This window comes from Tachypleus tridentatus, chromosome 7, assembly GCF_004210375.1.
Source record: "Tachypleus tridentatus isolate NWPU-2018 chromosome 7, ASM421037v1, whole genome shotgun sequence".
NCBI lineage: Eukaryota > Metazoa > Arthropoda > Merostomata > Xiphosura > Limulidae > Tachypleus > Tachypleus tridentatus.
In genome coordinates, this window is record NC_134831.1 from 58,771,135 (window position 1) to 58,793,722 (window position 22,588).

Genomic DNA, 22,588 nt, shown 5'->3' on the forward strand with positions numbered 1-22,588 from the left:
GGTTTACTGCTTTCATTATACTTATTTGATCCATGGTGGCTTATTTAATCAGAATATTTAGAAAAACAAAAACAAAAAGAAAAACGAGAACGTTCACGGCAGATTTTAGCGGGGGTGTGGACTGAGCGACAGGTGCGGGTAAAATGTTTTGGGCAAGCTCGTGGGCCGAAAATGGTCGAAGGGTCATTTGGGTTATTTCGGGGTTTCGGGCCACGACAGCTTGATTCGGGAACCTAGTTTATGTTCGACAACTGAGACATTTTTTTCTCAAACAATATGTTCGAAAACCGAATTGTTGGAGAAGGGAGTCGTTCGAGAACCGAAGTACCACTCTACTGTCATGTTATGAATTTGTAATATAATTTTAAGTGTTTAAAATTACCGTAGCAACTCTTTCGTATTTGGCCCGGCATGGCTAGGTAGGTTAAGGCGTTCGACTCGTAATCTGTGGGTCTCGAGTTCGAATCCCGTCGCACCAAATAGGCTTGCCCTTTCAGCTGTGAAAGCGTTATAATGTGACGGCCAATCCCACTATTCGTTAGCCCAAGAGTTGGTGGAGGGTGGTGATGACTAGCTGCCTTCCCTATAGTCTTACACTGCTAAATTAGGGACGGCTAGCGCAGATAGCCCTCGTGTAGCTTTGCGCGAAAATTCAAAATAAGTAAACCTACGGATTCTCATTTTTTCAAGAACTTTGACAGATTTTGGGACAATAATCTATTTAAAAATCGGGCAGATGCAGAAGCAGCTTTCAGGGAGTTCTTTGACCATAGAAACTCTGAATTCCAGAGCAGAGGCATAAACACCATTACATCGATACTCATTGGCAAAAGTATGTTGAAGCAAATGGTGCTTACTTTGATTAAGGCACGTTTTACAACATTGGCTTATACTTTTTCAAACTTTGCAGTTCAAAAACTACATTTATTTCTGAGCAACGTAATAGTTAAAAATAAATCCATATAATGATTTATATGTTGTGCCCACCAGGGGTATTGATACTCTGTTACTTGCGTTGTATGTCCGTAGACAATCCACCGAGAAGCCTTTATATAAAGTTTAGTTTAAAACTTTAGAATCTTTGCTGTTCCGGATTATTGCTTAATAAATAATTGAAGTGTTATTTTTATTATTGAAAATTTAATTTTGCACCAAAATATTTCAAACGCCCACCTTCAAGTAATAATTCTACTTTTCAAAGCCTTATCAGAATTGAATTATACCACAATTATGCATTTTGAAACAAATTATCAGGAACGTATACAACTTGCACATTCTAACTAGTCTTAGAGAGAATTATATTCAATAATAGAAATTTCTTTCATTATTAAATATTCATTAAACTTCGCCATTATATACTTGGAAGTACGTTAATATTATAATATGTCATCGCACTTTATACCTTAAACAAGTAAAATTTAAAAACGGGCAAAGTTTTAAGTACAGTTATATTTCACATGAGGGAAGGGGGAACGAAGAAGAGCCACAACATTTCTAATTACTATAATTAAGTAAATTTGGGAATCTTCTTATTCTATAAATTAAGTCCCTGTTACCTTAGCAATCATTCCTCGGTAGTATAGTGGTAAGTATCCCCGCCTGTCACGCGGGAGACCGGGGTTCGATTCCCCGCCGGGGAGGAAGTGTTTCTTTTTTTCCCCTTCCCATATTTTTGAGTTTGTAAAGCATTTTTAATATGTTTCCATCGTGAAATTTTACGAATATCGTAAGATCACGTAATACATTTTTATTGTTAATCATGATAGCTGATCATCTTCAAAATAGCCAAGATGAACCAATGTAAACACAGTAGGATGTGTTAGGAATAATAACAGCACGAGTGACTGAACTATATAATCTTTCAGTGGTTTGGGGCACATTTGATAGGTATTATAATACTAGTTGTAAAATAGCACAAGGTGACAACTGATTCTAAAAACTGAAATTAAACGAACTTTAAATGATTGCTCATTTACTTCCTATAGAGAACTTGAAATGTTAATACTTACTCTCACACAGTGCAGTATAGTAGCCATATATTTCATGCTCATAAAGAACTAGATACCATCATTATACATCCTCTAGGATGTGTTTTCATGACAAGAAAAGGTTAATTATGAACTCCAACAGTTTTGGAAACATCAAAATGGGTTAAGGTTACTCCAAATAATGTAAAGTCATTCACCAACTTTAATGTACTTTCAAAGCACTCAGAGTCCACAATCAACCTTCCCTCAGTCATAATTAATAAGCAATTGTTTAACACTTTGTTTTAATATAATTCATTCACCACTCATAAAGCTGACATGGAAAAATCTCCCAAAACTTTGAGGACAAAATGTTTTTTTTTATTATAAACAATACATTTGCCAAATTTGTTTTATAATTTCATTTGTTTAACAGTTTCTTTCTTAGAATATGCTGCTAAAGTCTTCTTTGCTAAAAGTCCTGAGCTCCCCACTGTTGAATCTGGAAAGTAAAAAGTAAGATACAGAATTACACATATTGCAAAGTCTAATCCTGAACAAATTTCCACCCTGTTCAATGTGTTAGAAGTTAGGTACTTAAAATGTTATTACGCTTACAATCAAATATTACATTTATTAGCATAATTTTTTTGCGAGAGTATATTAACAGCTAATTAACAACAAACACAGCTCCTTCAGTTATACTGTCATTGTAATTCTCTGTGATACTGCACTTAACTTAATATTTTATGTTCAGAACACAAAAGGATTTCTTGCTAATAGCATGTGAGCGTTAAGTGTAAAATCACGTGTTTGATTAGTGATCCTACAATATATCACTAGGTATACTTCCAATAAGATTTATTTACTCAACCTTTTCACCACAGGAACCAACTATATTCAACACGTTATTTCCCATGACAGGGGAGATCAACTTTTCTGTCAAAATTTTTGTGCTGACATCTAGGAGTGTGAGTAAGAAACAATCGATTCCTCAGATGGGGCCCCAGTAACCATGTGATGCAAGACACCCAAAATATCAGATGATTTGGGTAAGTTACTGATGTTATAACGTCAAGATATGCAGTGAAAGTGTCTTATATATCATAATGCTATGTATTTGATAAAAAATGACTAACTGGTATCTGATTGTGAAGTCTAATTATCTGGTGAAAAGTTTAAAATATTAATTATCTATCATTTTTTTTTCTATCACTGAAAGTTTAATTTATGTTCACAAAAAAATTCTCAATAACTTAAGTTGTTCATTGTGCCCAAGTCACACAGAAGCAAAAAGAAAAATTCAAGTTCTTCATACTTTAAAATTAACAATACCATATTTGTTGACAAAAATTAATGGTACACAACTACATGATTTCTATTACATTTTGTAAATCATGTCATTATTTAAGTTCCTGTATTTTGTAAAATCAAAACTCAAATCTTTCAAAGAGTATTTACCTGTTTTCACGTTACTGCATAAAAACTGGTATGATAATAACTCTGTTTTTGAAAAAATAATATCAGAAGTGGAACAGACAGTTGAAAAAAAGTTATTCTAAAAATTATTACTATTTAAGCATATGTATGTAACAACTTCTAATGTCAATGCATTATTTGAATGATACCATTCCCTAAATTTACATCATGACAAGGGTGTCCCTCAAACCAATTTTACTGGTTCCTCAATCATTCATTGAATTATGTTAATGTTTGTTGTAAACAGTTAAATAGTTTACAATTTTTTTTAATAACGGTTTGTCAAAAACAAATCAAATATAATTGGGTGTAATTTTAAAATATAAAGAAGATTCCTCAATAATAACTTATGCCAAAAAAGCAATTAGATGTTACTGAAAAGTTTAAAAAACAAAATTATATTGGTAAATACAAATTAAAAACACACCCTTTCTGGGTTGTTAGCATTGATTTTTTTTTCAATGTTCATGGCTAGAATCTGTGTTCGGAAAGATAGGGCCTTTGTCTTCTCAATAAGTTGTTGATAAGGTGATATTGCTTGAGTACCCATTACAACATGGCCCTGTAAGAAAAACGTGTGTGAATGTAAAAACATATTAAAAAAACCCACAAGATATGTATGTAAATTTGAGGAAAATCTACAATAGAAGTATATAAAACATGAAAATATGTAAATAAATTCTGTAACCATTATTCAAAACTTTCAAATTTTACAACTATGAAACGCTGCTTTTACTTAATAGAAATGAAAAAACAAAATATTTTAAGTCTTCAAAATCTCAACTACTGAGTGCAAGCTCTTTTTGAGTTGTCTTGCATGTTTATGTAGCTGAAATGGAAATTGTACACTGTACAAAACCAAAATATGTATACTTTAGTATTACTCTAACTATAGTCTTTTTGCTCCTGCAACATTCCATTACCTGAAAACAAAAATGTTATGATAGAACAACAAAAATAAATTATGATGTAGTATGTAATGAACAGCTCAACACTGTGCAAGATAACTGACATTTATTGTTGCAATCTGAACTATATTGTATTCTGTCTTGGTCTTACTACTGACTTTGACTATAACTATTCTATTATTCAAAATGTAAAACATATAGTTAAGTGGTACACATTTCCTCTAAGTATTATTTAGTATTATTATAAAGCAATGTTGCTTTTTCACAGTTGATTAATACATTAATAATTATTCATACATACTAACTGCCTTGAGAATCAAAATCTTTGTTACATACTACTCTTTCATGCTCCTTAAGGGGAATAAACAACAGTACTCCTTCAAATTTATAAAGTTACAAAAATAAAGAAAAAGAAAATACTGTAATACCATGAGAAATATGAGGATTTCATTTGCTTTGATCATGTGAAAAAATTACTTTCAAGTTGACACGAATCAATGATGTGCTTGCAAATCTATATACTTCAAGACAAATTTCTATCAGAGACTGACAGATTACACTAACTGGTCAAAAGAATGCATTCAACTAGAAAAGAGCCAATCCATACTGACATTACATAAATGTTCATCAAGGAGAAGCAGCCATAATGTAAAACTTATTTCATCACAAAATAAACCCTTACGAGACCAATCCACATCGTTCATAAATAGACGATTTTCTGGTTCAGTTGTTTTTTGTAATGTAATAATTTTTGGCAGCACTGGATGAAAAGTTGTATTTTTGTGTGGTTTAATTTTGGTAATCAAAATAAAAAAATCATAGATGTCACCAGAGAGTACAATGGAAAACAATTTTTGCCCTGTGAGGTGCAATTTGTTTTTCCTTGGTAGTTTAGGAAGAACAATATATATCTCTTTTTGTATTTATTAAAATGAAGAACTCAGATACAGTCAAGGCAGTAAATGTTAAATTGTGTTATACAGTCAAGGCTCAGAAAGTTATTAGTACTGCCTTGTGAAGTTTAATTTGCTGTTTTTGTTAGTTATTAAGTTCAGGATGGTGTACATGGTGTAAAAGCTGACCACAGCACGTGTTTTATTTAGTGTTATTTTAAAATATTTGGGTAAAAATACTTTGAGGAAGACATTTTAGTTTTCTAGGACTTCTCCAAGAGTCTGAATTTGTCATCATTTTTGAAAGACCTCATAAATTAACTTTCCAGGATATTCTAGAAATCTAGGTTTACCAAAATCTCCACAAATTCTGCATAGACAGAATGAAATAAACAATGTGCACATAAAGATTATGCAAAATCTTGTTTTATTTTAAAAATCTACAATAATTAACAGTAAATAATATTTAAGAATATTTTGGAAGAGCTAGCAACAATAAAATATATTTGTTACTTAAGTTTTCTTGGAAGCAATTTCACTGATAGGTGTTTACCTTTGTTTTTTATAAGGTGCCTGCTATAGTCACACAAGATCTAGATATGACAACCAAAATAATCCCATAACCTGAAAGCTGTGTATTACACCAATGACACAGCTGAAAGCATTTTAAATGCAGAATTTCATGCAAAACAACTGTGTATCTAAGTTTTCCCATTAAAAGTATTAATTTTTCAAAAATACACACATTTATTTAAGTCTGTTGGTGTATAAACATTTCTTGTTTCATTGGTACTTGGTTTCTTTTATATATATATACAAGTTTCAATAAATTTCATTTAACACTCAATCTTTCATTATATCATATATTTTACATGGCAGTGCTTTGGATGTTAGCCTGCTGTTGTCATCATGTTTTATTTTATCAATTAGGTGGGAACTATTTTTTGATTATACATACATATATTTTCTCTGTACTTGGTTTATATTTCTTTAAACACAAACTTAAGTTTGTTTTAACTTATCCTTATGACTCAAGGTCTTAAATTTTGAGCCAGAGATTCTTCATTTTTAAAATCTTTATATTAAGCAGCATTTTAATCAATAGTTTTTATTTATTTTTTATGCAAGGCAAAATACATAAACCACAAGTAACATTCTTGCAGATGAATCCAATACTTTTTTGTACTCTCTAAAATGAATGAGCTTCAATACACAAAGTTATGATTTATGAAGCAGTATCAAACATATGCCAAATAATATACAAAAACATCATTTAAACAAAGGGCTTATTTATTCTGAAACGTAACACTTGTTAGTTATAAAGCCAGTTAAAATACAGCCATTTTAGAATATTCTATTTCAGAGAATATTTTTTGTAATACAAAATGTATGTATAAAGTAAGCATAAATAATTTGGTGCACAAGAAATGCTGTCACAAAAAATAGGTTTAGAGTGCTCTAAGCAGGAAAATAGGCTAAGTCAAGATGTAAATATTAAATTTATTTATTTATATAAAAGTAATTAAAACATAAAAATTAGAAACCTAGAATAGATAAATGAGAAAATATATACACATATAAAAGTTCTCATAATACATGATATCCTAATCCATACAGTGTGGTGTGATAGCCACATAACTGCATTTACACAAAAACGTATCACTATAATAAATGGTTTAGCATAATCCAAGATGTATAAGTACTGCAAAGTAATGATTAAATAAGACCAGATGTGAAAAGGCTACTACAGTAAGCTGTAAGAGTAAGTGAAATAATATGTAGTCATATAGAGAACAAAAAGTAATTTATATTTCATATGTTTGAATTTTTCTTTTTACTCTACAGTGCTGATTTTGCTACAGTAAGGTTCAAACTAGAAATACTAACAGATAAAATACAGGGATTTACTGAAGGGAATACTACTGATATTCATTCAGAAGGTTCTATGGGTTAGGTAAATGAATAAATATAAAACCTGTAAGATGAAAAGAATTTTTATTCTGGGCATGAAAATCACCTTTCACACATACTGACTCAGCAAAGGCTCCATAAATATCCAGGCAAATCTTCAGTTACAAAAAATACATTATTAAACAAAATTCTGATTACTTTTTAAAAAACAGACTTTGAATGTGTACTAATACGTTACTGAATTTTGTAAAGATACAAATATTGATATTGGGATTACGTAAGTAAATGCTACTATATATATCTTCAAAGAAACAGGACTGTTGCAATGTACCAATAGTTTACATATAAGATTAAAAATGATCAAAAAAGAGCACTGAATAAAGGAAACAAATAATTTTTTTGTATATAAGTATTTCCACTTATATACAATAAAAACATAATGTTGATTAATTTCTTACTATAAAGCCAGGCTCTTGTTTAGACAAATATAGCAAGGTTGAGATTACAACACTGATTTCAGCAAAGTTCACATTCAAGTTCAGGTGCTCAAAAAGGGAAATAGATAGAAAATTGGGATGAACATTAAACATCTACTTGAATGGTAATGATACCTAAATACTAAAATGAATAGGAAAATGAACTACAAGATAAAGTATAGCTAAAAAATATTCTCTTACCAATTTGGAATCAATCTTTGCATCCAACCGAGCATTTCGGATCAAATTTACAATCCATCTCTCTGCTTCTTCTGGTGTCATGTTTAGTTTCTGGGCCAACATACTGAAAAAAACAAAATAACATGAAATAGCAGAGCAGTTTTAAGATTTTTCAAAACTTTAATCAGTCAAAGAAATGTATTTGACCAATATATGATTAGATTATGGCACAGATTTTGCAAAGTAACAGAAATATTGAAATAAAAAATTATATAGGCCATAATTTTCATGAAATTTTTAAGTTTTATTTTAATGTCTTGTTTTAGATGATCAATTTTAACTTCACTGGAACAGTAGCTGTAATTTCATTGGCAATCTGAAGATCACTAAACACACTGCCTTCCAACTGCATGTGATAGTAGTGCTACTGTAATTGTATGTTATTATTAAATGTTTAACTTTCTAAAAGTGACTTTCATTATAAACATGTTTACATCCAATATGTCTATGCAGAGAAAATCAAGTGATAACGGTGAAGACCAGCTAAAAAGCCGAAGAATTCATCATGTTAGAGCAGAAGCTGAAAGTTATTCGTTGAATTGAAGCTGGTGATCATCAGGTTAACATTTGGGTTTCTTTTGCTCTATATTTAACATAATTCCGAACAGTTCTGACAAATTAAATGTGTTGGTTAGTCTGCCATGCTGACAACTGTTTACATTAACTCATACAAGTTTACATATGGAGAGAATGCTACCAATATGGGTTGAAGATCAGAACTGGTGAAATTTGCCTTTAAGTTCTGCTTTCATAATTTTGAAGGATGAAGATAGTGAGAGAACAGTGAGACATTCACATCTAGCAGGGGTTGGTACAAAAAACATCTACAAAATTTTGAAAGATGAAGATGGTGAGAGAACAGTGAGACATTCACATCTAGCAGGGGTTGGTACAAAAAACATCTACAAAATTTTGAAAGATGAAGATGGTGAGAGAACAGTGAGAATTTCACAGCTAGCAGGGGCTGGTGCAAAAAACATCTACAAAATTTTGAAGGATGAAGATGGTGAGAGAACAGTGAGACTTTCACAGCTAGCAGGGGTTGGTACAAAAAACATCGAGAAAATTTTGAAGGATGAAGATGGTGAGAGACCAGTGAGACTTTCACAGCTAGCAGAGATTGGTACAAAAATTAGAAAAAATGCTTTGTTACTGTTGGATAATGCCCTCCAACCACCCTTAAAATAGAAAGTTTTTCCCCCCCACCAAACACATCACTTTTTCAACCAATGGAACATGAAGTCATTGCTGCCTTCAAGGTGTGTTATCTCAGAAAAAACAATGTATCAGTTGCTACAGGCTAAAATTTGCCAATTTTAGCTTGGAAATCCTTATAATGTCCAGAAGTTTTATCAAACATTTCTTAAGAACAAACTTTATATTTAATGTTATTTTCACTAATGAATCTCTGTATGGGTTTAGCCAATTTGACCAATCTTGCAACCCTCATATAAAATTAGAAAATTAATACAAATTATGTTTTTCATTCTAGAATGACTACGGGTTATAAAATGAAAACAATTGTTTAGAATAAATACCTTAAATTGCATTACATATTTATAGATATAGATTTATTATTTTTATTATATTGTTCCTTCAGCAATGCTTGGCTAACAGTACAGAAGTTACAATGATGTGGTGCATGTGCATTCATGTTACTGTATCTAATAATATAAAACAGACCTTTAGTTTCTACAGTATGACCTACCTTGCCTTTGTTTTAGTGGACTAGTATTTGGTAAAATACAGTGACATTTCAGTTATTATAAATTGTATATGTATAGAGATTATTGTTATTCACAACCAAGTTTTTAAACTTGTTTTTTTAAATATAGAAAAGTAAATAAAGAAATAAAGGACACAATTATCTCTTCTAGCTATGACCTTTGTACTTGTCGCTGCTAACCTTAGCTTGCTAAGTCTTAACTTTTGCACATGGAGGATGTAAAATAAAATAATTGCTTTTATGTTTGATATATGTACTTGAATAACTAAACAATCATAAATTATATTATTGATACCACAGAAATCCATTATAATTTATCAAGTTTAATAAATATGCTGTATTTATATCTTACAAAATACAAAATTTTGAACACACTAAAGACTCAACAATACAAAAGTTTGTCTTGAAAGAGAAAAATCACCAAGGAAACATTGAGCTTTGAATTGGTTATTCACATTTCATATATAGAAGTATGTATAGGGGAGGGATCATTTAATTTATGTTAAAGAAATTAAGTAACGTATAATATGACAATTTGAATAATAATTTACAGTTTGATGCCAAACTTAGGGAAATAAATTCATAAAATAGCAGTTCAATAAAATTTTGAATGCAAATCAACAAATGCAACATGACCTTTGACCCATGACCCATTTGGAAAGGTTTAAATACCACTGGAAGGGTTAAGCTGAACATCACAACTGCAAACAATGAAAGTGAGGCCAAATACCTAATTACAAACATCATAGCAAAATAACCCATTTTGACCTAAGTAAAAAATTAGAAATTAGATAATAAAAAACTTTGAATCATAAATTGTTTTGATGCTAAGACTATTGAGATAAGTTAATAATAAAGTTAATTAATTTTTGAATGTAACTCTGTAAAAAAGTTATGATATGTGCACTGTGACCCTGTTTTCACACATAGGGTTAAAAGTATTAATAATTTCTCACTATTAAAAATAGCTAAGAAGCAGCACTTAAGTGAGAAATAATACAAAACTATCAGAAAATATACTTCATAAATGGTTAAATAGGAGTTTTTTTTTTTCTTTTTTTACAAAAGAAAATTGAAAATGATTGAAGAGAATGTAATTCTAAGCTTAATATAATTGTGATTTTAAGTACTTACTCAATGGAAATGCATTCATGAATACGGCAGAAAGTCTCAAAAATGAAAAGTCGAGCGTTTTCAATAAAGTCATCTAAACAAGCAACCAGAAAGAAGTCATTGTCTAGAACAGTCTCACATTCTCGCAGTTTTCTCTGTGCTCCATCAAAATCAAAGTTCACATAGAGACATTCTACAAACTCTGTGATTGGGTCTTTATAGGTGTAACTTTCCTATATTAATATATACAGAATTAGTACATACTGTTTTCCAAAGTTTAGAAAATGAGAAAAGTTTTGTAACTGAAATGAAATACCATTTAGAAATAACAATTTTACCAGTTGAGATAAAATTATATTTTGTGCAATACCAAATAGTATATATTGCATGCTATATATCTAATAAGGTTATTTGATAAAATACAACATGAAATAAGGACTAAAAGCAAAATCTTTAGTGACATTGTTTTCTCCTCGAGAGTTAATCACCTGTTGAATGACTTTGACCAGTTCCTTCATGGCTGTCCGTCGCTGTTTGTTAGTGATGACTGCAGTAGTTAAATATCTTAGTATGTGTGGACAAACTGTCTGAATAGCATTGAGATATCTGAAAGACAAAACTGTTTTCAATAATCCATCTGCAGTATACACATGTAGTTATTGTATAATTAAAAGTTTCTAAGCCAACTTGCTAAAATTAGGAGTTATCCTACTCAACATATATTAAACATTTAAATTTTCATTAGTTTTGTCACAATAAGTCAAGAATTCAAAAATATTATAAGAGAAGTTAAAAATGTCCCCATCTTCCCATGACTAAAAAATGCTTGGCTATTTATTTACAATTTTACAAATTATTTTTTTGGTTATGACAGGATTACCAGAACAACAAAATATTCATGAGCACTGTGAGAAATAAAAAAATAAAGATCAACTGAAAAGACATTTATTGAAATATAAATAAGATACAAGTATCTACAAGCTTTAATAAGCATATAAATACATATTTCTGAAGTCTGCATTAAACATACTACTATTAAGGATGTGTGTTTATATATAGTAGCACAATAGGACCAAATGTGATATTTTCATTACACTGAAAATCAGAAGATAGAATAAATCAATTTAATTATAACAATAATATTCATAATTACAAAGTCACAGTAAGGTCATATTAACACACATTATCAAAGTATATCTGAATAGCAGAAACACAAATGTAAAAAAACTTGTAACATGAATCATGTAGGAACTACATACAGGTACGGCATGTACAGAAGTTACATAATTGTTATAATGGATGATGACAAAAATAAAGTATAATTCTTAACAATAGTGGGGTACAAATGTTATTTGCAACTTCAAAAAAACCCAAGAGCATTCAAAATGGTTCCATTTTTTTCTACTAATATAACCAGAGCTGAATACATTGTATGCCTAAAACAGTTATCTTGTACATGTGGCATCCAGGGACACAACTTGATTACTATTCTAAATGTAATTAGTCTGTAAGTCATAAAAGTTATATATTCCTAGATTAAACTATTCTAATGAGCAAGAAGATGCATCCAAAACACTATTTAAAATATTTCAGAAATTTCAATGAACAGTTAATATCCTTTAAGTACACATAAAAGCACTGTTTGTTAACACACAGCCACAGAATTTAACAGATTTCTAAATGTTTAAATGAAGCTGCTAAAAAGTATGTGTTAAGGTTAAACTAATTTTACACACTGAGGGAATGACCCATCATGCAAAATCTGTGGGACTTTTTAATTTAAAATTTTCTTGAATGGTTTAATGCTATTAGTGAGCATTAAGAAAGAGAATCAATAATTTGTTCCAGATACTGAGCCACAGGTTTTAGTGGTTATCTTGAAAATACAGCATAATAAAAGATCTTATTGTTTGGAGGAAATTTAGTTTTCTAAAAACTGATTAAAGGTTGGTAATAAATCAAGACTACTTTTTAGTAAATAATTTCACACCAATATAACATCCAAATTTTCTGTACATATAAAGCAGTTTAATAAAAAATTATGCCTTTTATCATGATTTTATGAGAAATTTCACAAAACATTTGTGCCTGCTTTTCTCTTAACTTGCATACTTGGTATCCCAAAAATGATCCAAAATATTAAATCTAGTGACCTAGGAACATTATAGCCAAGCACAATAAAAAAAAAAAAAAAAAGGTTCTGAACTTTATCCATATGATTGTTTTCAGATTTTTGATATTCAATTAATTTAGTCACAGGAAAGCATACATTACCTTACATGATTAAAATATAAGTGTTAAATATATCTGTTAAGCAATATGATAACCATGGTTTGTAATAGCTTCTGAAGAATTAATAAACTTACTGAGGTTGGAAAAGGAACATATCAATGATCAAATCTCTTCCTTTTGTATGATTGAAAAACACAAAGAGACTCCAGTGAATTAACCAAGTTCTCTGCTGAAGAGATTGTAAGGGAGAACCAAAAGCCTAAAATAAATGAAAAAAAAATGTACATAACAATGATTTTTTCTGCTTATATTTATTTAGATTTTAAATATGACATCCTATGAATAATATTGAACAAATAAGAGAGTTTATCCAAAGCATTCACACTGCTTATTCTCTTAAAAGTTAATAATTTATTTTAAATGTTATTGAAACAGTACACATTGAATATTTTGCATTATAATTTAATTATATAAACTTACTGTTGTGTTTTAAAATACAAATAAGTTACGTTATCTAGAACTTTCCAAAAAGCAAGGCTTAGCAGTTAAAGAAAGAAAACAACTAAGCTTATCTCGAACAGTTACATTTCCATCAATGTATTCCTTCAATTTGTTTAGATCTTCTAAAGCAGTTTCCCAATTCTGCATCAATATTTCTGCTGCCAGTTTACCCCAGAGTCCATTTAAAAAGTTTTTATCTGTTCCAGGAACCTGTAAGAAAAATAAAAAAGTATAGCTAATTCGTGAACTCTCTTTCAGATATCAGACTTGAAATTAAAACAGCTTTCCAGAAACTAATAAAATTAAAGTCAAATATGTGTTGCATGGTTTTAATTTCAGAAATAAAAATTATTTATTCACAAGAACATTCACCAATCAGCTTCACAAACTGCTATTTACTGTTAAGCTGGTGTTAAGACTATTTGTCATTAACTCTAACTTGGAACTACTGACCAGAGGAAAGACATTAAGCCAACAGTACTAAATCATCTATGCTAATGGATTGACTACCACTCTTCTAATGCACCTAAAGCTCAAAATTCATAGAATCTGTATTGGTATCACACAGATTTGAGCTTGGATTATCAACCATAACAATTAGAGCTCTTCAACAGAGGCAAACCATGTTCCTTGTGCATAATACACATGCATTATTAGTAATTATTTGGTAAGTAATAAATGTAATGCTTATTTTTTTAGATAATTAACTTTTTATTTTCTTAACTAAAGTAAAATGTTCTTACTTTTTCAATTATTTTCATGAAGTGAATTAAATAAAGTTTAACATAGTAAGTTTAATAATTAGGTCTTTATGTAAATGATTATAAATTTATTCATTGAAAATGCAAAGCTAGGTTATATAAAAAGTTCAGTATTTGGTGAAAATGAAAGAGAGTTAGTGGTATAAATATGGATACTAAGATACTGTTTATTTTTATACTTGAAGTAGAACTACTGATACTCATTTTATTCTGGCTTATTGCATACCACAGATTAACACCCAAAGTCAGAATGTGAATTTATAACATTGACTTGGAAACTCTGAAGTAACAAAGAACATATGATACTGATATAGTCCTGTGCAAAAGGGTTAAGAAAAAGTCAAAAATTAGATTTCAGACTACTTTAAAAAAAACAATGGAAGGTAAATCATATGCAAAACATCAAAATTTTATGGTTATTCATATTTAGTGCAACAGAAAGTCAGTGGAACTTCAGCAAACAGTTAATATTTTGTGTGTTCCCCTTTTTGCTTTATTAACTGCAAACAGTGTTTCAGGCATTGTTGCAACATATTTAATCAAATTTTCCTTTAGAATTTTACTCCAACTGTCTCTAAAACTCTCATAAAGCTTATTTGGAAGTAACTTTGGATTTGTCAAATCCCATATCTATTCAACTGAGTTGAGATCAGGGATTATGTAGGGGCCATTACACCATTTAAATGACTCTAGCAGCTTGGTACAGAATTCTACTACTAAGAAGATATTGAGGCATACCTTCCTGGTATTTGAATTCTTTACCAATAATACACAAACCAATGGGTATAGCATAATGGATCAGTAGCTCACAGTACTTATGCTAGCCCATTATTCCTTCTATTTTGCAAATATCGCCTGTCACCTCAACAGAAAAAAAGCCCCAAACCATCACACTGCCTTCCCCAGTGCTTCATGATAGGTGCCATACAATGAGGTATCTTTCACCTTTCTTCCACATTGGACATAAAACTTAAATTTTGAACCAAATATTTAAAACTTGGAATCATCTATTCATAACACTCTTTTCAAATCATCCAGTTTTTGTACTTTTTAGCAGCTTTCAGTCTTGACAATACTTGGAGATTGTAGTAAAGGTTTTTTAACTGTTACACAACCAAATATACCATTCTTATTAAGTCTTCTTGGTACAGTAGATCTGGATACTTTTCTGTTATTTGGTACATGGTTGTTTACCTCATGCTTGAGATAAATGGCAGTATTTCTTCTGTCCTGAAGGCTGCAGAAATGAAGATACTTAACATCTGTATCATTTCCTTTCATATTTGTGAATTTACCTGTCTTAGTCATGTAATCTTGGGTGTACTTAAGAGCAATTTGTGAGAGAGTCCAACTCTCTGCTCTACTGAGAATTCTCTACACTTTTTCGGGCTGTGGTATGAGAACAAAACTTAATATATAATGTTTAACACTGTTTTTATCAAGGTGCTTTTGTGCAGTACTATTAAATTGATTTCCTCTAGTATTTACTGGTATTATATGCTAGTTCCTTGCTCACTTCTTTCTATATAGTTAAGATACTGTAAGGAGTACCATGACATTTCATACCCTAAATTTGATCAATACGTTATTCAAGTGGAATTGTTAGGACATGCCCTTGGTACAAGTATATGGGAATTCTAAAGAATGATAAGTATTATCACTCCGGCTCATCCAGTTGTCAACAGGGAACATTGAATCATTACCATAGTGTTCAAATTTACAATCTGTAATAGCATAAAGGAATTTGCTCCATAAAGTGAAAAAGAATGACAAAATATTCTCTTGCATTAACATTTTTGCATAGTACTGTACAACTAAAAATATGCTTTTCATCATAGTGCACAATCCTTACGTTTAAAGGTGACAAATAACAAGGATTATTAGATCTGTCTTTGTTTCGCTTACCAGTGCTCGATGAAAATATAAATTTACAGCAGCACGAGAGTAATCTCCACATTCATACTGAAATTTTGCAAAGGTGTAGAGGGTGTCAATCATTGAAGGCTTAAACTAAGGAGTAAAAAACATATAATATACCAAACAATATTCTCATATCTATAGCATTCTAAAATAATTTTACATACACGAACATATAAAAGTTGGTGGAATGATAATTTGTTATTTTAGCCTTAAAATCACATATATGTGACCCAAATCAAATGGTCAGATTAGAGATAAAAAAGTTCAGACAGATACAACCAATAAGCAGCAAACCTTACTTACACAGCTACTCTTACATGAAAAGAGGATTTATTATCTCTCTCTATAACATAGTTGCAGCTAAGAGTGAAAAGCATGTTAGGGATTCCAAACTTGAACTTTCTAATTGACAGCTTGCTATGCTAATTGCTAGGCCATGCCCAGCCAACCAATGGAATGGCAAATGTAATCAAGAATATCCTCAAGGTAATTATAAGACCTCTAAATACTTCTAACTTTTAGCAATTATCTATAAATATTATTAAAGAAATATGAATTTACTATTAGATAGTTATCTTTTTTAAAGTTATATAAATCATTACCATTAGTAATAATAACTTATTATATTTTACTTAACACATGTGAATGACTTGATGCTTCAGTACTTTATGAGAAACAGATGCCAGGAAACAAATAAGCTGTGAGAAATTTCTATTAACAAAATTTAACATCTGCTTATTTGATTCTTCTCTATAAAAATGAGAGAACTTCAGCTGTCTTGATTTTGTGAGATTATGAAACAGTTCTATAAGTTTTTTCTATAATTCATATACGTCTACATACTGAGCAAGTCAAGTTCCTAATTAACATACACATATATGAAGCTCTAATATTTGACTATTAGAATATTTAAAACAGTAGACTTAAACATATATTATTAGAAAAATAACATTTTTTTCTTTATTTTCCATTGTACTCAAGAATTTAGAAACATTTACTCTAGGAATGTCACAGTTTCCTTATGTCATGTGGAATAATGATCTTAAAATTATGTTAGTAACCTGCTTTTCAGAAAACATTTTTCTTAATACAAAAAACATTACAAATATTAAATCAAGGTAACAAGAAATGTTTCTTACATCGTAATTCTTCATGAGAAACTCCACAAGCTGACGACTGTCTCTATGTGAAGAGAAAATATTTTGGTCATCCCAATGAACAGTAATGTACAAGTATTATTCAATTTCTTACACATTCCTTTAATACTTCACAAGCACACTTAAATCTTAAAAAATAACAACAACAGTATTTAAACTTATGAAAGTTGAAAAATTTAGAACAATTCAACCTTCCAAAGTATAGTTTTCAAAACAATTTTTACTATGCCAATGGTGAACTAATATTTTTCAAGTAACAGTATATATATCTTAGGTCATTGTTTGAGTAAAATGATTAGTTATTCATAGAAGACTTTTAAAGATATGCAGTTACATTAACTTTAAAGGTTGATATTGAAACTTAAAGACCTAGCTACCTGTAATATTGTAAATTATTAATCATTTCCATTACCCAGGTATCAATTATCAATTCAAAAATTTAAAAAAATGTGTAAAATATGACAAAAAAGCATTAAGTTTTAATCATGAGTCTCTGGTCAGCATAGTTAAAACAGGCTTAACCCTAACTCTATGAGCCATCCTATGGTTAAAGATCAAAGGCTATTTTATTCATTTTATTGAACTACTATTTTATTAATGTGTGTGAATAAGTTTGAAATCATACTGTAGATCACAATTCAAATTTTGGTATTATACATTAATTGCTTAATTTAAGAGTAAATATTAAAATAACACCTGAATATTGATTTTCTTTTCTGATGTGTTATGTTGAATGCAGCATTGATTCAAATTAATGTCTGTGATGCCAAAATACAAAGTCTATAGTTTTTGTGAATTAGGAACTCAAATTACTGATACTGACAAGCTAGAACACAAAATAATTATTTTTCCATTTATTGATACATTGCTGCATGTATTGAATCTAACACAGTGGCCCTGCTTATCTCTGTCCATTTTAGGAAAAGTGTGTTTATATACTTCTGTATATGATGTTTGAATAGCCAATCAAAAACTCAAAATGTTCCCCCAGTGTCTTTCTTTCTCATACCTCATTGAAGTATTTGGGTAGCAAAGTCATTCTTTTTATGCTAAATTTCAGGTGGTAAGACTTTAGTGAGCTCTAAATTTCATATTTGTTTAGACACAAACAGAGTTTAAATACTAAGCTTGATAAATTATAGTGAAATTCTGTGGCACTAACACAGTAATTTATGGTTTTTTGTTAATTTAAAATGTATATATATAAAACCTAAAAAAATTATTTTGTTTCACATCCTCCATGTGCAAAAATTGATAAAACTTAGCAACCTACAGCAGCAGCAAGTACAAATTTCATAAGTAGAAGAGATAACTGTTTTTTTATAATTTTTTATTTATTATTTTATATTTTAAGAACATTAACTGAAATTTATGAACTTGTTTGTAAATAGTAACAATGTATACACACATATAATGTATTAAAACTGAATTGTGACTACTTTACAAATATATTAGTTAACTTTCTAAAGGCCAGTTTTATACTCCTAGACATAGGAATAACTGCATGTGCAATGCATCACTGCAACTTCTATAATGTTATCCAGGCACAACTGAAAGGCAATATAATAAAAATATATAATGTTATAAGATTTAAGCTATTTAGACTAAATATTCATGTTTTTGTCTTATAATCTGTAGTCACTATAAAATTAAAAAAGCATAATTTATATTTATTTCCTAATTTTATTTTATGGTGGTTACAAGACCAGCCAAATTGACCCAACCCATACAGAGATACAGTAGTGAAAATAACAGTTAAAATATCACAAGAAAATCTTCAATTAAAAAATCTTAATGGTTAATTTAAAAACCTGATATTTTGTGTACAAAAGTCTTGAAATGTTTACCAATAACCTGCAAAATTGTGTAAAGACGCGTGCACATTATCAAAAATCATGGTATAATTACTTTCATGGTTATGGGCTGGCTAGGATTAGAGAATGCTTTGCAAATTTTGGTGTTTTCTCTTTCAATAAACAATGTCCATGCAACACTTAATTGTTTTGACAAGATCTTTAGCTGCCTTAATAACTGAACTTAAAAAAGAACAGCAGCACAATATGACCAGTAGATAACACAAAGAATTGCCACAGGATGAAACACGTTTAGCATTAATAATTTTATTTTATATGAGTGTTTTTATTATTACTCCATCATTTCCAGTACTAAAAGAGGTTACACAAGTCTACAGGTTTAAGGAAATGTACGAGTACTATATACACCATTTAACTATCTATTCTGTGCTTAAAAGATTAACATTTTTGATCAATATAAATTTGTCAGTTGAATTCTTGCTGTGCCTTTGCAAGGCACATGAGATTAGTGCTTTTGAATCTGTTTCTTGTGACTAAAAGTGACTATTAAATGTTGCTAATGAAACTTGGTGTGCTATATCATTGGATTGTGCCAGATAATAGAAGAAACAATGTTGTAAAGAGATCCACTGATATTAATGTCAGAGAATTACACAGCTCAATAAAAAATAATTTTGGTACTTAGGTGAAAATAATACAAGCAAAACTGACATCTATAATAAAGAATAAATATTCTAAAAGGATCACAGTCTCCAGAGTCAAAAATTGACATCTACTCAAAATGTTTAAATGATAGAAAAACTGATTCCAAGAAGATAGTAATGAAAACATTTAGTTAGAAATAAATTATTCAAATAAATTATTTCTTACCTTGTGGTCTGCATCTGCCTTGACACCTCTGGGTCAAAACCAATCTTGAAGATAGGTTCAGTTTCAGACTGCAGCTTTTGAAGTTGGTTCACAACTTGACTTCTTTTGTCACGAAGTTCTGTCATAAAATCATTAAGTGAGGTAATATACATACTACTAGAGCAGCTATTGACATTTAAAATAAAAATAATACATAAAATTAATTGATCAATCAAGAAGAAAATTTGTTGCACAATAAGAGAGGTAGTTTATTTTACACAGTCTCTCACTTGGTGTATAAAATATTCATTGCACCAATCACATTTTTCAATTATGTTAAACATTTTGATATAACTTTTTTCTTATCTTGTTAGCAGCCAAATAACAAACTATTTTTATATTTTCTCTTGAAGAAATAAGTTTAAGCAAACTATGAAATAGACTATACTTTACCTTGAGGAATGTCTTGATCAGGATACAGGTTCCGATGTACATCCATAGCAAAATCAACCATATTGGTGTTGCTAAGCAGGTCCAGTTTGCCACGTAGAAGTTCATCTTCATTGTAAATCTTAAATAAAGGTTAAATAGTTGTCACAATATTTTTGGCTCTTGACACAGTTAACACAAGTTTTATGTGACACTTTTTTGAATTGCTAAGAGCTCAAATACACACACACACACATTTAAATTAAATTTTTACAATTGGTACAAATATTTACTACAAAATGGTACAGTTGCTAAAACGATAATGCCAACACAACTGTTGTCAATTACACTTACACATCTATCCTGTAGTAGTTACAGTTCTTAGGGCTTGAGAATATGACAATAAAATAGGAATAAAAACGGATTCTGAAAACACATTTTATTACACAAGCCCATATAACAAGTCATTATATAGTATTAAGCAGAACTGGGTGATTAGTGATAGTTGCTTATCAATTAATTACCAAGCTCATTAACTGAGAACACTAAAAAAAATTTAATTTTTATTACTTCTCATGAGTACGAACACTGATTAAGCTGAAGAACCTGGATTAAATGAAAATAATACTGAGAAATTGTAATGGTAATATTTTAATGGTTAAGATAGTTAAAATAACTAAAAAAATATTAGTAATAATCAATAACATCAATTAGTTCAAACCCATTTTTTTGACAATCTCATAAGAATAATCAGTTTGTTGAATAAAACTGATTAATGTTCCCAAAAAATGAATCAATTAGAAAATTCTACTGTCCAGCTCCATAATGAAGTGCTAGAGATAACTCCTACAGGTTCAATCTGTTTTTAACATTAAACAAGTGGATTGCAAAAGTGATTATAGAATCAGGTTAGCATGTTCATTATACATTTTACATCACTGTCAATGTTTGACAAGTTTTATAAAATGGAAAGTTGCATATTACTGTGTGCTTTATGATTTTGCTCTTGAAATTATCATGTTAGATATAGTTAGAGGGTCTGCTATGCACTTTGAAAACAAGTTTAAAAAATTTCAAACAGTTAAGTGTGTGTACTTTGTTAGAACATCAGAAACTGTAGTTTTGTAGATGCAACATAATCAAAAGTGCCAATACTGGAACTGACCTGAATTATGTAGATTCAGACAAAGAGAAAAGCAGAGATTAAAAAAAGGAAAAAGATAAATCAACTATGACAGACAAGGTTATCTCCAGTGTTTTAAAGGAAGTTAAAGATCAGATACACAAGCATCTCTCTCTCTGCTATTTTTTGTAGGTCAAAAGATGGTGGACATGACTCATGATTCCAGAATTGCTTTATGTTACACCTATTTGTACTTATATCTCATATAGCTTGATTAAAGTATATCCAACATGAAAAGGAAAGAAATTAGGGTATTTCAATAATACTCACTTCAGTATGGAAAGGGTTAAATGTATTATCTTGTATTTATTATAAGTGAAATCACTCTGTTATTTATTTGCCCTACTTAATAAATGATCTAAATCCTTTTGTAAATCAGTAGTACCCTTTCCACAGCTAGTCGCATCTAGGTAGGTATTTCATGTTTATTGGCACAAAGCTACTAGGCTATCTGTGCCAAACAAAATGCAGTACACTATAATAGTACATGGAAATGAAGATAAAAATACATAAAATAGGTAAAATTAAGACCTGCCAGGAAGACTGAAGCATGAAGTTCAAACTTGCTGTCAGTTACCTGAAGTTGGCCTTTTCAGTCCTTGGTTCAGGCCAAAATAAAATTAAAATATGTAAAAGAAATCATGCTAAAACAGTGTCTAGTTCAATAAAAACCTTAAATTAAGTTAAAAACCAATGGCTCTTAAGAATGTAAAAACATGAATGAGGTGGCAAGTATCACCTATGACATTGGCTAATGTCAAGGGCAAACCTACTTATGTTTAAAAATATGTTTAAAATGATGTTGTCGCTCTTGGTTCTTGGCATGATAATAAAATATGTATGATTGTGACATGAATGCCACACAGACTTTGGTGCATCAGTATCAGATAAAAGGAAATGGTGAGTTAAAAAACTGTGACCAATGCGTAGCCTAGCCAAAACAACTTCCTCCCTTCAATCATTACAGAAACAAGATGGCCAAAGACCTAAAGGCTTGATTTGAAAAAGTTTCTTATTTTGTTGCTCTCT

At 30.1% G+C, this 22,588-nt stretch overlaps 1 protein-coding gene and 1 non-coding gene across 2 annotated transcripts in view; one reads left to right on the top strand and one right to left on the bottom strand.

The window, feature by feature from the left end:
* The first annotated feature begins 1,568 nt into the window (after window positions 1–1,568).
* On the top strand, window positions 1,569–1,640 carry TRNAD-GUC (transfer RNA aspartic acid (anticodon GUC)). Its single transcript has one exon. It is a non-coding gene; the product is annotated as a tRNA-Asp (tRNA).
* A 686-nt stretch (window positions 1,641–2,326) lies between these two features.
* eIF3e (eukaryotic translation initiation factor 3 subunit e) overlaps window positions 2,327–22,588 on the bottom strand; it is a 31,733-nt gene continuing 11,471 nt past the window's right edge. The window contains exons 2-12 of the mRNA XM_076511926.1: window positions 20,401–20,518; window positions 19,969–20,086; window positions 17,267–17,309; window positions 16,113–16,217; window positions 13,531–13,656; window positions 13,080–13,204; window positions 11,202–11,319; window positions 10,735–10,946; window positions 7,836–7,938; window positions 3,874–4,008; window positions 2,327–2,469 (exon numbers count right to left, since the gene is read on the bottom strand). Coding sequence (XP_076368041.1) covers window positions 2,440–2,469; window positions 3,874–4,008; window positions 7,836–7,938; window positions 10,735–10,946; window positions 11,202–11,319; window positions 13,080–13,204; window positions 13,531–13,656; window positions 16,113–16,217; window positions 17,267–17,309; window positions 19,969–20,086; window positions 20,401–20,518 — 1,233 coding nt within the window. The 3' untranslated portion in view covers window positions 2,327–2,439. The remainder of the gene's footprint in view (window positions 2,470–3,873; window positions 4,009–7,835; window positions 7,939–10,734; window positions 10,947–11,201; window positions 11,320–13,079; window positions 13,205–13,530; window positions 13,657–16,112; window positions 16,218–17,266; window positions 17,310–19,968; window positions 20,087–20,400; window positions 20,519–22,588) is intronic.